This window comes from Somniosus microcephalus, chromosome 5, assembly GCF_052327205.1.
Source record: "Somniosus microcephalus isolate GS21.2 chromosome 5, FLI_Smic_1.0, whole genome shotgun sequence".
Classification (NCBI taxonomy): Eukaryota; Metazoa; Chordata; class Chondrichthyes; order Squaliformes; family Somniosidae; genus Somniosus; species Somniosus microcephalus.
The window spans coordinates 235,902,464-235,915,757 of record NC_140991.1 but is presented as its reverse complement, the minus strand read 5'-3'; the positions used below and the strand labels follow the sequence as shown (position 1 = coordinate 235,915,757).

The following is a 13,294-nucleotide window of genomic DNA, read 5'->3' as shown; positions in this document are numbered from 1 at the left end:
GGTTGAGGGAGGGTCAGGACTGGCAGCTCAATATTCCGGGGTATAGAATCTTCAGGCGAGACAGAGGGGGGTGTAAAAGGGGAGGGGTGTTGCAATATTAATTAAGGAGTCAATTACTGCTGTAAGAAGGGATGATATATTAGCGGGTTCCTCTAATGAGGCCATATGGGTAGAACTTAAAAACAAAAAGGGGGCAAGCACTTTGCTGGGAGTGTACTATAGGCCCCCAAACAGTCAGGGGGAGATAGAGGAACAGATATGTAGGCAAATCTCAGAGAAGTGCGAAAATAATAGGGTAATAATAGTGGGGGATTTCAACTTCCCCAATATTAATTGGGATAGTCAGAGTGTGAAAGGCTTAGAGGGTGCAGAATTCTTAAAGTGCATCCAGGAGAGCTTTTTGAGCCAACATGTAGAAAGTCCTACAAGAGAGGGGGTGGTACTGGACCTAATTCTAGGGAATGTAGCCGGGCAAGTGGTGGAAGTGTCAGTAGGAGAGCATTTTGGCGACAGTGACCATAATTCGGTGAGATTTAAGGTGGTCATGGAAAAAGACAAAGACGGCCCGGAAATAAGGGTTCTAAATTGGGGGAAGGCCGATTTTAATATGATAAGGCAGGATCTGGCCAAAGTGGACTGGGAGCAGCTACTTATAGGAAAATCCACATCAAAACAGTGGGAGACTTTCAGAAGGGAAATAGAGAGAGTACAACGCCAACATGTTCCTGTAAAGGTCAAGGGTGGGACCAACAAGCAAAGGTAACCTTGGATGACAAGGGATATACAAAAATGCATTAGGAAAAAAAGGGGGGCTTTTGGCAGTTACAAAAGACTAAAGACAGAGGAAGCCCTAGAGGAGTATGAAAAGTGCAGGGGCACACTTAAAAAAGAAATTAGGAGGGCGAGGAGGGGGCCATGAAATAACACTGGCGAGCAAAATAAAGGAAAATCCTAAGATGTTTTATAAGTATATTAAGGGCAAGAGGATAACCAGGGAAAGGGTAGGGCCCATTAGGGGCCAAAGTGGCAATCTGTGTGTAGAGCCAGATGATGTAGGCGGGGTTTTAAATGAATTTTTTGCATCTGTGTTCACTATGGAGAAAGACGATGTAGACATAGAAATCGGGCAAGGGGACTGTGACATACTTGAACATATTAGCATCGAGAGGGAGGAGGTACTAGCGGTTTTAGCAGGCCAAAAAGTGGATAAATCCCCAGGCCCGGACGAGATGTATCCCAGGCTGTTGTATGAGGCAAAGGAGGAGATTGCAGGGGCTCTGACACAAATTTTCAGAACCTCTCTGGCCATAGGGGATGTACCAGAGGACTGGAGAACAGCTAACGTAGTACCATTATACAAGAAGGGTAGCAGGGATAAACCAGGGAATTACAGGCCAGTGAGCCTAACATCTGTGGTAGGGAAATTATTGGAAAAAATTCTGAGGGACAAAATTAGTCTCCACTTGGAGAGGCAAGGATTAATCGGGGATAGTCAGCATGGCTTTGTCAAGGGTAAATCATGTCTGACCAATCTGATTGAATTTTTCGAGGGGGTGACTAGGGGGGTGGATGAGGGAAATGCTGTGGATGTGGTTTACATGGACTTCAGCAAAGCTTTTGACAAAGTCCCGTATAGGAGACTGGTCAAGAAGGTAAGAGCCCATGGGATCCAGGGTGCCTTGGCGCGTTGGATCCTAAACTGGCTGAGTGGCAGGAGGCAGAGGGTGATGGTCGAAGGTTGCTTTTGTGACTGGAAGCCTGTGTCCAGTGGGGTACCTCAGGGATCGTTGCTGGGTCCCTTGCTGTTTGTGATCCACATAAATGATTTGGATGAGAATGTAAAAGGTATGATCAGTAAGTTCGCGGATGACACGAAAATTGGTGGGGTGGTAAATTGCGAGGAGGAAAGCCTCAGGCTACAGGACGATATAAATGGGTTGGTCAGATGGGCGGAAAAGTGGCAAATGGAATTTAACCCTGAAAAGTGCGAGGTGATGCATTTTGGACGGACAAATAAGGCAAGGGAATACACAATGAGTGGTAGGACCCTAGGAAGTACAGAGGGTCAGAGGGACCTTGGTGTACATGTACATAGATCCCTGAAGGCAGCGGAACAGGTAGATAAGGTGGTTAAAAAGGCATATGGGATACTTGCCTTCGTTAGCCGAGGCATAGAATATAAGAGCAGGGAGGTTATGATGGAGCTGTACAAAACGCTGGTGAGGCCACAGCTGGAGTACTGTGTGCAGTTCTGGTCGCCTCACTATAGGAAGGATGTGATTGCTTTGGAGAGGGTGCAGAGAAGATTCACCAGGATGTTACCTGGGATGGAGCGCCTCAGCTATGAAGAAAGACTAAACAGGCTGGGGTTGTTTTCCTTGGAGCAAAGAAGGCTGAGGGGGGACCTGATTGAGGTGTACAAAATGATGAGGGGCATAGATAGGGTAGATAAAGAGGAACTTTTCCCCTTAGTAGGGGGGTCAATAACAAGGGGGCATAGATTCAGGGTAAGGGGCAGGAGATTTAGAGGGGATTTGAGGAGGAACTTTTTCACCCAGAGGGTGGTTGGAATCTGGAACTCACTGCCTGAAAGGGTGGTAGAGGCAGGAACCCTCACAACATTCAAGAAGCATTTGGATGAGCACTTGAAATGCCACTGCATACAAGGCTATGGACCAAATGCTGGAAAATGGGATTAGACTGGACAGGGATTGATGGACGGCGCAGACACGATGGGCCGAAGGGCCTCTTTCTGTGCTGTATAACTCTATGACTCTATGACTCTATGACTAATCTCTTATGCGGGACCTTATCGAAAGCCTTCTGAAAGTCCAAATACACTGGTTCTCCCTTATCTATTCTACCAGTTACATCCTCAAAAAATGTGGTATCAAGAAGGTTATGCAATAGGCCCAAAATTGCAAAACTCACTTGAACAGAGTGCAGGTCAGAGCTGCCAATTTGTGATGCTCCCAATTTCCATCCATTGATTTATAGCAAAATCAGGAGTGCTGTGAATCAGACATACTGATCTCTGTGCCTGATTTTCCAAATTACTGTAGTGGGTAATTAATAGGTATTCCATCAAGCAAGACTCAAGACTGGGAGTGGAGTCTTGCAATTTTGGGGCTAATATGTAACGAGCATATCACTGTAATAATATACCCTGAAGAAAATTGTCTTGTATTAACTTGGCATTTGAGAGCTGATTTTATGAATGTGTATTATTGGTGATGAACATCATGCTTTGGCTGCAGATATCATGCAATCGTGGGCGCACTATCCATGATTTTCATTTTAATGAACAGAAAATTGTAGGGCATGCACATATGATTCCCTGATATGTACAGCCAGTCCCCAGGTTCGGATCAGCCATGATCCTATTGAATGGCGGAGCAGGCCCGAGGGGCCGTATGGCCCACTCCTGCTCCTACTTCTTATGTTCTTATGTTCCCTGCCAATAGCACACATTCATAAAATTGGTCTTATGGTCCAGAAACAGACTGACTTACAAGCATAACATTAAAAAAAGGCTTGTGATAGACTCTTGTGATTGAGATGCATGAAGGTCTTTGATTCAGATGCATAGATAATATTTCCAGCCCTTCAACCCTACGAGATCTCTGCGCTCCTCCAATTCTGGCCTCTTGCACATCCCCGAATTTTATCGCTCCACCATTGGCAGCTGTGCCTTCAGCTGCCTAGACCCTGAGCGCTGGAATTTCCTCCCTAAACCTCTCCGCCTCTCTAATTCTCTCTCCTCCTTCAAGATGCTCCTTAAACCCTACCTCTGACCAAGCTTTTACTATGTTAAAGGTGCAATATAAATGCAAGTTGTTGATGTTGTTGTTCGGTATTTAGAATTGCATCAATCAGTAAAATTATTGAATACAATTCCCATTAAGATTTCAAGAGGCCAAATTCTAGAATAAAATAGAAATTGCTGGAAGTCCACAACAGGTCCACCAGCATCAAAAAGAGAAGTGTATTGTTTGAAGGCCCTTCATCAGAACTTTTATAGGGCAGGCAGAATTTATAGGGCTGAACAAAACAAAGGGGAAGGCGAGAACAGCAGATAAAAGTGAAGAGTATAGAGATGCAAATTATTTTTACAAAGGAACAGCTATTGGACTTAATAGTATACTAACAGATTATAAAATGCTTGAAAGAAGTGAAAAATACTTCTTTTGAAAGCTGTGATTGAATCTGCCTCCACCACCCTTTCAGGCAGTGCATTCCAGATCTGAACCACTCGCTGAGTAAAAAAGTTTTTTCTTACGTTGCCTTTGGCTCCAATGGAGAATCAGGTTCACTCCTTTAATGTTGCTAAAGTGTTAGCAAATAATGTACACAGTGGAGGGGAGGTTTAACTCATTCCCCTTCCCCCAACAAACCAGATTGGGAGGCAATTAAAATAGAGTGGGGGACTTAATAGCTTCCCGCCCAAACTGGCTGACTGCAATTTTAAATTGCAGGTGGCAAGGACACTCACCCGAAGCTGGCAAAATCCTTCTCTAAATATACAGATTGGGCTGCAATAATATTATTTGGGCCCCGATTGCAATATTAACCTGAGGCCTGAGCGGAGGGGGCAGTGGTGGATTCCCTACCAGACCAAACCTGCCGAGAGTTGGATTGAGGGCCAGAACATAATAAAAACATAAGAAATAGAAGCTGGAGTAGGCCATTCGGCCCTCAAGCCTGTTCCGCCATTCAATAAGATCATGGCTAATCTACCTCAACTCCACTTTCCTGCACTGTCCCCATATCCCTTGATTCCCTTAATATCCAAAAAACTATTGATCTCTTCCTTGAATATACTCAATGACTGAACTGCCACAGCCCTCTGGGCTAGAGAATTCCAAAGATTCACTACCCTCTGAGTGAATTTCTCCTCATCTCAGTCCTAAATGGCTGACCCCTTATTCTTAGACTGTGATCCCATGTTCTAGACTCCCCAGCCAGGGGAAACATCCTCCCTGCATCTACCCTATCAAGCCCTGTAATAATTTTGCATGTTTCAATGAGATCACCTCTCATTCTTCTAAACTCTAGAGAATATAGGCCTAGCCTACTCAATCTCTCTTCATAGGACAATCCCCCTATCCCAGGAATCAGTCTGGTGAACCTTCATTGCACTCCCTCTATGGCAAGTATTTCCTTCCTTCGGTAAGGAGACCAAAACTGTACACAATACTCCAGGGGCTAGATTTTCAGTTGCTTGCGCCAGCAGTTAGCGCCTTAAGAGAAGTGATTTTCGGGCGCTATGCGTGTAGCGCCTGGGCGCAGCGCAGTTTGCGCCCCGCCCCAAATTAAGTTGCCCGTTAGCGCCGGCGCAAAGTTTAGCGGCCGCCCGGATGCGCGCGCAGAAAATGACGTCACATCCTCGTGCAACGCCCTTTGGCCGCCCCGAATCCAAACTTCAGTCGGACCGCCCGATTGTGCGGCTGGCGTCCAGTGCGTTTGTAAAATGGAACGCAACACACCCTGGGGAGCGCAAATTAAAGGGCCCTCCTCCTGCACTATAATGGAAGGAACCAGTGTGTTGTGAATGGTGTATTTATGTTTCCGGACACCACCACCACCACCACCACCACCTCCTCCTCCTCCTCCTCATCCTCATCCTCATCCTCATCCTCATCCTCATCCTCCTCATCCTCATCCTCATCCTCCTCATCCTCCTCCTCCTCCTCCTCCTCCTCCTCCTCCTCCTCCTCATCCTCATCCTCATCCTCCTCATCCTCATCCTCCTCATCATCATCCTCCTCCTCCTCCTCCTCATCCTCCTCATCCTCATCCTCATCCTCCTCATCCTCATCCTCCTCCTCCTCCTCCTCCTCCTCCTCATCCTCCTCATCCTCATCCTCCTCATCCTCATCCTCATCGTCATCATCATCATCATCCTCCTCATCATCCTCATCCTCATCCTCCTTGTCTTTCTTCGTCTTTTCCCCCCCAGACTCTGCCTTTGCAAATAAACACATGCACCCTTCCCCTTTAAGAGCTCACTGGCACCAGAGTGTCTGCCGTGCGCAGCGCTCTGCACCGCCGGCTTAGCGCCTAAAGATAGTAGTGGAACGCCTCTTTTAGCGCTCCACCAACCTCTTAGGGCGAAGCCACTGAATTTCCGGCAACGGGGCGCTACTTTGGGGCGGGCGCTAACTTCGGGCGGGCGCTAAGGTTAGCGCCCCAAAACTGTCTATACTGAAAATCTAGGCCCAGGTGTGATCTCACCAGGGCCCTATATAATTGCAGTAAAACGTCTTTACTCTTATACTCAAATCCTTTTGTAATAAAGGCCAACATATCATTTGCTTTCCTAATTGCTTGCTGTACCTGCATATTAACTTTCAACGATTTGTGTACAAGGACACCCGGGTCCCTCTGAACACCAACATTTTCCAATCTCTAACCATTTAAAAAATACTCTGCTTTTCTATTTTTCCTACCAAAGTGGATAACTTCACATTTCTCCACATTATATTAAAATGCGGAATGAGGAAATGGCAGAGAAATTAAACAAATACCTTGTTTCTGTCTTCACGGACGAAGACACAAATAAATTCTGGAAATAATGGAGAACCAAGGGTCTAGTGAGAATGAGGAACTGAAAGAAATTAGTATTAGTAAGGAAATAGCACTGGAGAAATTAATGGGACTGAAAGCCAATAAATCCCCTGGACCTGATGGCCTATATCCTCGGGTTTTAAAAGAGGTGTCTATAGAGACAGTGGATGCATTGGTTGTCATCTTCCAAAAATCCATAGATTCTGGAACAGTTCCTGTGGATTTGGAAGGTAGCAAATGTAACTCCAATATTTAAGAAAGGAGGGAGAGAGAAAACGGGGAACTATAGACCAGTTAGCCTGACATCAGTAGTAGGGAAAATGCTAGAATCTATTAGTAAGGGCATGATAACAGGGCACTTAGGAAATAATAATGGATTGGGCAGAGTCAACATCGGATTTATGGAAGGGAAATCGTGTTTGACATATCTGTTAAGAGTTCTTTGAGGTTGTAACTGGCAGGATAGATGAGGAGGAACCAGTGGATATAGTGTATTTGGATTTTCAGAAGGCATGCGATAAGGTGCCACACAAGAGGTTATTAAACAAAATTAGGGCTCATGGGATTGGGGGTAATATATTAGCATGTATTGAGGATTGGTTAACGGACAGAAAACAGAGAGTAGGAATAAATGGGTAATTTTTCGGGTTGGCAGGCTGTAACTAGTGAGGTACCACAAGGATCAGTGCTTGGGCCTCAGCTATTCACAATCTACATCAATGATTTGGATAAGGGGACCAAATGTAATATATCCAAGTTTGCTGATGATACAAAGCTAGGTGGGAATGTAAGTTGTGAGGAGGATGCAAAGAGGCTGCAAGTGGATATAGACAGGTTAAGCGAGTGGGCAAGAACATGGAAAATCTAATAATGCAGCACTCCCTCAGTACTCCACTGAAGTGTCAACCTACATTATGTACTTATGTGTCTAGAGTGGGACTATGAACCCACAAACTTCTGACTCAGAGGTGACAGTGCTACCCCAGAGACACAGTTCAGGAGGCTAACGAGAAGCATAAAGTTCAGGAGGCTAATGAGAAGCGCATTGAAGAAGTTGGGTCTGGAAGTGATAACGGTATGAATGAGGTATGGGAAGAGACGAGATATTGTGGAGGTGGAAATAGACAATATGTAGGGTTGGAAACCCACAGATTAAAAGGTATTGATATTTTCACTAGATTATTAGGTTAAACAGGACCTATATTAGTTACCATAGAAATAACTTGGTAAATTTCCATGCTGGTTTAACAGTAGTATATTCTGCTTCATTGCAGAGGACAGTAGCAATCTTTGTATGTATACTGGTACTGCAATAATAATGTAAATTATAATGTAAAGTAAATCTGTGGTTTTATGAGAAGTGAATTAGTGTGTAGCAAAGTTACAAAACCATTCTTGTCTAAATAAATATATTTATATTTTTGTTTCTAAACAGACGTGGCGTTCTTCACCTTCATGAAAGTACAGGGATCCATGATATTGGCAAACCCAGGTGGCAGCTCACCTGCTGCTTATTTGTGGTTATTGTCATCCTTTACTTCAGCTTGTGGAAGGGAGTTCGAACTTCTGGCAAGGTGATCCCACTATTGTGTTACAATCTAACATCAATGAATGTACATCATACAGAAAGGCAGATTTAACTGTAGGTCTAAAATCAAATCAAATATTGTTTAAAATATTCAAGCGATCAGTTCTACCATTGTCTAATGAAATAATTAAAACAATTAACTTAAAATACAAAGGTACCAGTTTCATTATTCATTTTTCTGTGGAGGCGTAAATCTAGCCCAAATGTATTCTCACTTGGCGAAAAATTCGGGGGCTTTATGCCACCCGTTACCAGCAAAAAATGGCGAACGTCAGCACTGGGTCATAACCACGCCAGGGAAACCCAGCGTGAAAACAGATTGACAGAGGCACTGTCAGCACCTCTTAAATGGCCACACATCTTTCAGGTAAGTTTGCATTTAAGCTTTTGGACTGTTTATTTATTTTATTGAAGTAGTGGCTTGTTGCAATAGATTTTAAAGTTTTTAAGTGTATAGGGAGTGCTGCTGGACACTTGCAAGGCCTCAGATGGTAAAGGAAGGCTGCTAAGAAAACAGAAAATGCTGGAAATACTCAACAGGTCAGGCAACAACCGTGGAGAGAGAAACAGAGTTCACATCTCAGGTCGAGATGCTGCCTGACCTGCTGAGTATTGCCAGCATTTTATGCTGTCATTTCAGATTTACAGCATCTGCTCACAGAGGGAAGAGGAAGACAGAGAAGAGGAAGAAGCAGATGAGGAGGAAGCCGAAGAGGAGGAAGCAGACAGAAGGATGCATTCCAGACAGCCCCTTTGTGGCCGGGATATCCAGGATGGAATCATCCGCCTGCAGTCCCAGTGACCACAACCCCAATTCCACTTTCAACATTAGTCCCACACCTTACCTTCCCTCTGTTACTGTTACTAAATAAAAGCCACCACAAAGAAAACTTTCCAATCCAACTTTAAACATATGACATCAAGAAATCAATTCATCACCCTTATGCATTCCCTTAGTGACTGTCATGTGTGTGCATTTGTCTGTCCTACTGATGTCACACAGTGCTACCCCAATGGCTGCAGCATGGCTGGTGGAAGGCTGTTGACTTTCAGTGGGGGACAAAGCAAATCTTTGCTGGTCGACCTTGAGGAGCTGGTGGCTGGGAGTGTCAAATCAATTGTCTTCTTTTTCACTCTCCTCTCGCTCTTCTTGGTCAACCACTGGCTCGAAAGGCTGCATTTCTTGGGTGTGTGAAATGAGGAAGGCACAAGGATGGAGTTGTGGTGAGGGGAGGGCAGGAAAGCAAGAGGTGCATGCGAGAAGGAGATAACGTATGAGGATACCAGCATCTTGTATCCTTTCAGCCCTGCCACTGGCTAAGGGCTCAGCCCTGCCCCTGCCAAGAATGGCCTGCACCGTCTCCTCCAAGGGCATGAGGTGAGGCTAGGAATGAGAGATCTGCCTCGTGATTGGTACAGATTGTTGGTAGATGAGTAATTGGGGGTGGGGAGTCATGCATTGAGAAGGCTTTGAGGCTAGTGATGCAGTTGGTAGGAGATGGCTTTAGAAGATACATTCACTGACTTTGAACAGTGGTCTGAGATCATGAAGCATCTTTGGGCACTGGAACCAGGTGGTGGGGGTGGCACTGGTGGCAGTGACGGCCTCGGTGATGTGGTCCCAAATTGTTCTTTCTGGAGGGCCTCCTGGCCCCTGTGGGTAGAGGGCCAGTCTTGCAGTGTTGACCCCCTGCACAAAGCTGGAGTGCTGCGTGCGAGAGCCTGGGTGCCCTTTCCCTGGCTTACTGAGCCATTTGTGTTAATGCTGAAGCACTTTTCCCATTTTTTGAGGTTTGGAAGGGAATTCAGCTTTAAGTGCTGAAGAATCCCAGTTGAGACTTTTTTAATGGTTAATTTTTTTTGAAAGAAAGTAAGGGCTGAAAGCTGCATTTTTTCACTGCATTGTAATTGTTATTAGTTTTGAATGCATAGCCCCTTTAATTCATAGCCCCTTTAATTGCCCACAATACCTTGCGAACTCCACAGCCTCACTCCCACAGGCTGTAAGAAGCTGCAACGCCGACTGTGAATGGGAACTTTAGGTCAGAGGCCTCCATTTGCGCCACCAGGAGGGCGTTGCATGGTAAGTTAGTGCTGCGCTACACATCGCCAACCCCCAGCGTGAATTTTTGGCTGGTAGCGCAATGGCCATTTTCAGCGGCCGTTAACTCGAATTGCTAGTGACACCAGCAAAGTTCTTGGAGTACACAAATTTTTCCTCCACTGACTCTTAATAAAGTTCAGTCAATATTAGACAAGTCCACATTGGGTGCCAGATTCAAGAATGCTATCTCTAACAAGTGAAGAATTAATGCTAAATAACACTAGTATTCATGATGGAACATTAGGATTGCTTCTCAGAATTTGGTGTTAAGATTCGTTGATTGTTAAGTGTTGGCTTTGCCTCTGACTTTCCTTTTGTCTTTTCCAAGAGTGGTTAGTTTTACCACTGGATCAGGAGATTACCTTTACTAGCCAATATCTAGTCATATGATAGCATGACCCAAGGTGAAACAATGAAACCCCTTGGTATGTGTATTGGATACTATAATTTCACTTGAAAGTCAGATTGATTAACATTTATTAAAATGAAGCTGAAAATAAATCAAAAACTGGTTTAATTTACAATTTTTAAGTAAATGAGCAGAGTAACATTTGTAGTAAGTCTCACCATTTTTGACTTAATTTCAGTATCACTCATAACAAAGAAAATAATAAAGTACACCATACTGTCTCTGTTAGTACCTTAAATGTTCACTTTTCTGATCAACTCTTTCTCTGGTCCTGACTGGCTCTATCTTAAGGAGACTGTGGCCCCTGTCTATTTCTCTCAGTAGGACTTCTACAACTCAACTGGACTGAATAATGTGTTTCCCTGTTCTTTTGTTCCTTACCTGGACAGAAAGCCAACAGCTTAACCTCTGACTCTCTTCCTATCCAGGGAATTGTCAAGTAGGGCTATCAATTAAACCAGCCACTGGCTCCTGGATGGGGCCCCTAGAAACTACCTCTTGCTGTTTGCAAGTGCATAGGGCCATCGCAACATAATTGGATAGGAATTGGACCTTGTTGCGCTCGTTTCATAGGCATAAAATGGGCATAACCAGGCCAATTTTGGATATCAACGTCCCATGCCTGAAGGACACTTTAAACATGTCCGACCTGATATTTATTATGTCAGACCATTTTTCAGGTGTCCCTAGCTGCCACCTAAAACAGGCGTTGGAGCTTTAAATAGATAAATAAAGGGCCTCACGCTTGTTTTAAGCCCCCTCTAGGAAATTGGACATCGCAAAGCGGACAATTAGACAGGCCTTCTCTACTATGGATTCTTCAGTGGCCGCCAGCAAAAGGTTAGCTTTGAAGAAACATAAATCTTAAAAAGTTGTTGCTGTGGAGCCAGGAGGAGCAGGAGTACTTCCCCCGACTCCAAAGAATCCTGATCAGCCACCCCCTCCCTGCCGCTGCACCCCATCCAGAGACTTACCTTCGGGGCGCTACCAGCGAGGCAAGTTGACCAAATTTCATCTATTTAAAATAGGCGAGCTGCCTAACAGGCGCTGGCAGCTCACCCAACTACTATTTCAATTTTTTTTTCGTTTATGGGATGTGGGCATCGCTGGCAAAGCCAGCATTTATTGCCCATCCCTAATTGCCCTTGAGAAGGTGGTGGTGAGCTGCCTTCTTGAACCACTGCAGTCCGTGTGGTGAAGGTACTCCCACAGTGCTGTTAAGGAGGGAGTTCCAGGATTTTGACCCAGCGACGATGAAGGAACGGCGATATACTTCCAAGTCAGGATGGTGTGTGACTTGGAGGGGATGGGATTTTCATCCCATTAGTGTGGACTGCATTTGAATACAGGTCATAGAGATGAAAGGAAGTATGCAAATCCATTGCACAACATAGTCTGTACTCCTTGTAAAATTTTCTGTGTATTTCTAAATGAATTCAGAAATGATTCCACCAGCAATAAATATTATTTTACTTGGGTGAGCTTTCATGAGTGTTGTATGAAAAATCAGTGTTGCATGACGTGAAATTAACAATTACATCCAATAGTATATGCGGAAAACTGCTATTCTTAGGTATCATCATCTCTTAACTAATTTTGTCTGTTCATGTTCAATCATCTTTATATATGTACTTGTATATCTAATTTATTTTGGAGATATCTTGTGCTTATTTAGTGAAGGAAATAATGAATGTAATATCTAATTTATCCTTGTTTTAAATGCTAAGAAGCTTCAATGTAGATGAAACCCAGTTTAAAAGAAATCAATAAAGTGTGAAAAAATATTAAGATTCAATTTGTTTTACCTTAATATACAACAGGTTGTCTGGATTACTGCCACTATGCCATACGTGGTTCTTACTATCCTGCTGCTTCGTGGAGTCACTCTACCTGGAGCGATAGATGGAATCAAAGCATATCTAAGTGTTGACTTCTTACGTCTCCGTAAAGCCTCAGTAAGTCTTTAAGATCAGAGTCTTAATACTTCTGTTGTGTCCAGTTATAAAATAGGCACTTTTTTCCCTCTGTTAAAATATAGGTGCATGTAATTTATGTATACAGTAATGAACACATATGGTATTAAGGTACTATAGTTTTGCTTTTCATACATTTTAAACACCTGGCAGATAAAAAAAACACAATTAGAAAATTAACTTGGAGAAAAAGAAATAAAAGCTAAAAGTTTAGATGGAAACACACAATTTATTTCTATAAAAAAAGCAAAATACTTTAAATGAAAAAGATCTGAAACAAAATCAGAAAAAGCTGGAAACACACGGCAGGTCAGCATTGAGGGAGTGAACAGACAAGTAAATGTTTTGGCAATGGGCCTTTCTTCAGAATAAATTTATTTTAAATTTACTTTATTTTAAATTGAGTTTAAACCTTTAATATATTTACTTTAAATTGTTTAACCTGACTAACGTTATTCATGGAGGCTCACGGTATTTTGTTCTGGATCCTCTGCTGTTTAGATTATCATAAAAATAATGGCGGTGAATACCTGTAGCAATATTAAACTATTTGTTGATAGCGTCAAGCTATATATTAAATACCAGAATTTTATTTTGCATTACCAACACTGATGTACTTTTTCACACATTTTAATACAGAAGTCATTTGAAAC

The 13,294-nt window shown here is 43.5% G+C and overlaps 1 protein-coding gene across 1 annotated transcript in view; it reads left to right on the top strand.

The window, feature by feature from the left end:
• LOC147117608 (sodium-dependent dopamine transporter-like) overlaps nucleotides 1-13,294 on the top strand; it is a 237,638-nt gene that overhangs the window by 23,964 nt on the left and 200,380 nt on the right. The window contains exons 5-6 of the mRNA XM_085989385.1: nucleotides 8,003-8,141; nucleotides 12,489-12,623. Of these exons, the coding sequence (XP_085845511.1) occupies nucleotides 8,003-8,141; nucleotides 12,489-12,623 (274 nt within the window). The remainder of the gene's footprint in view (nucleotides 1-8,002; nucleotides 8,142-12,488; nucleotides 12,624-13,294) is intronic.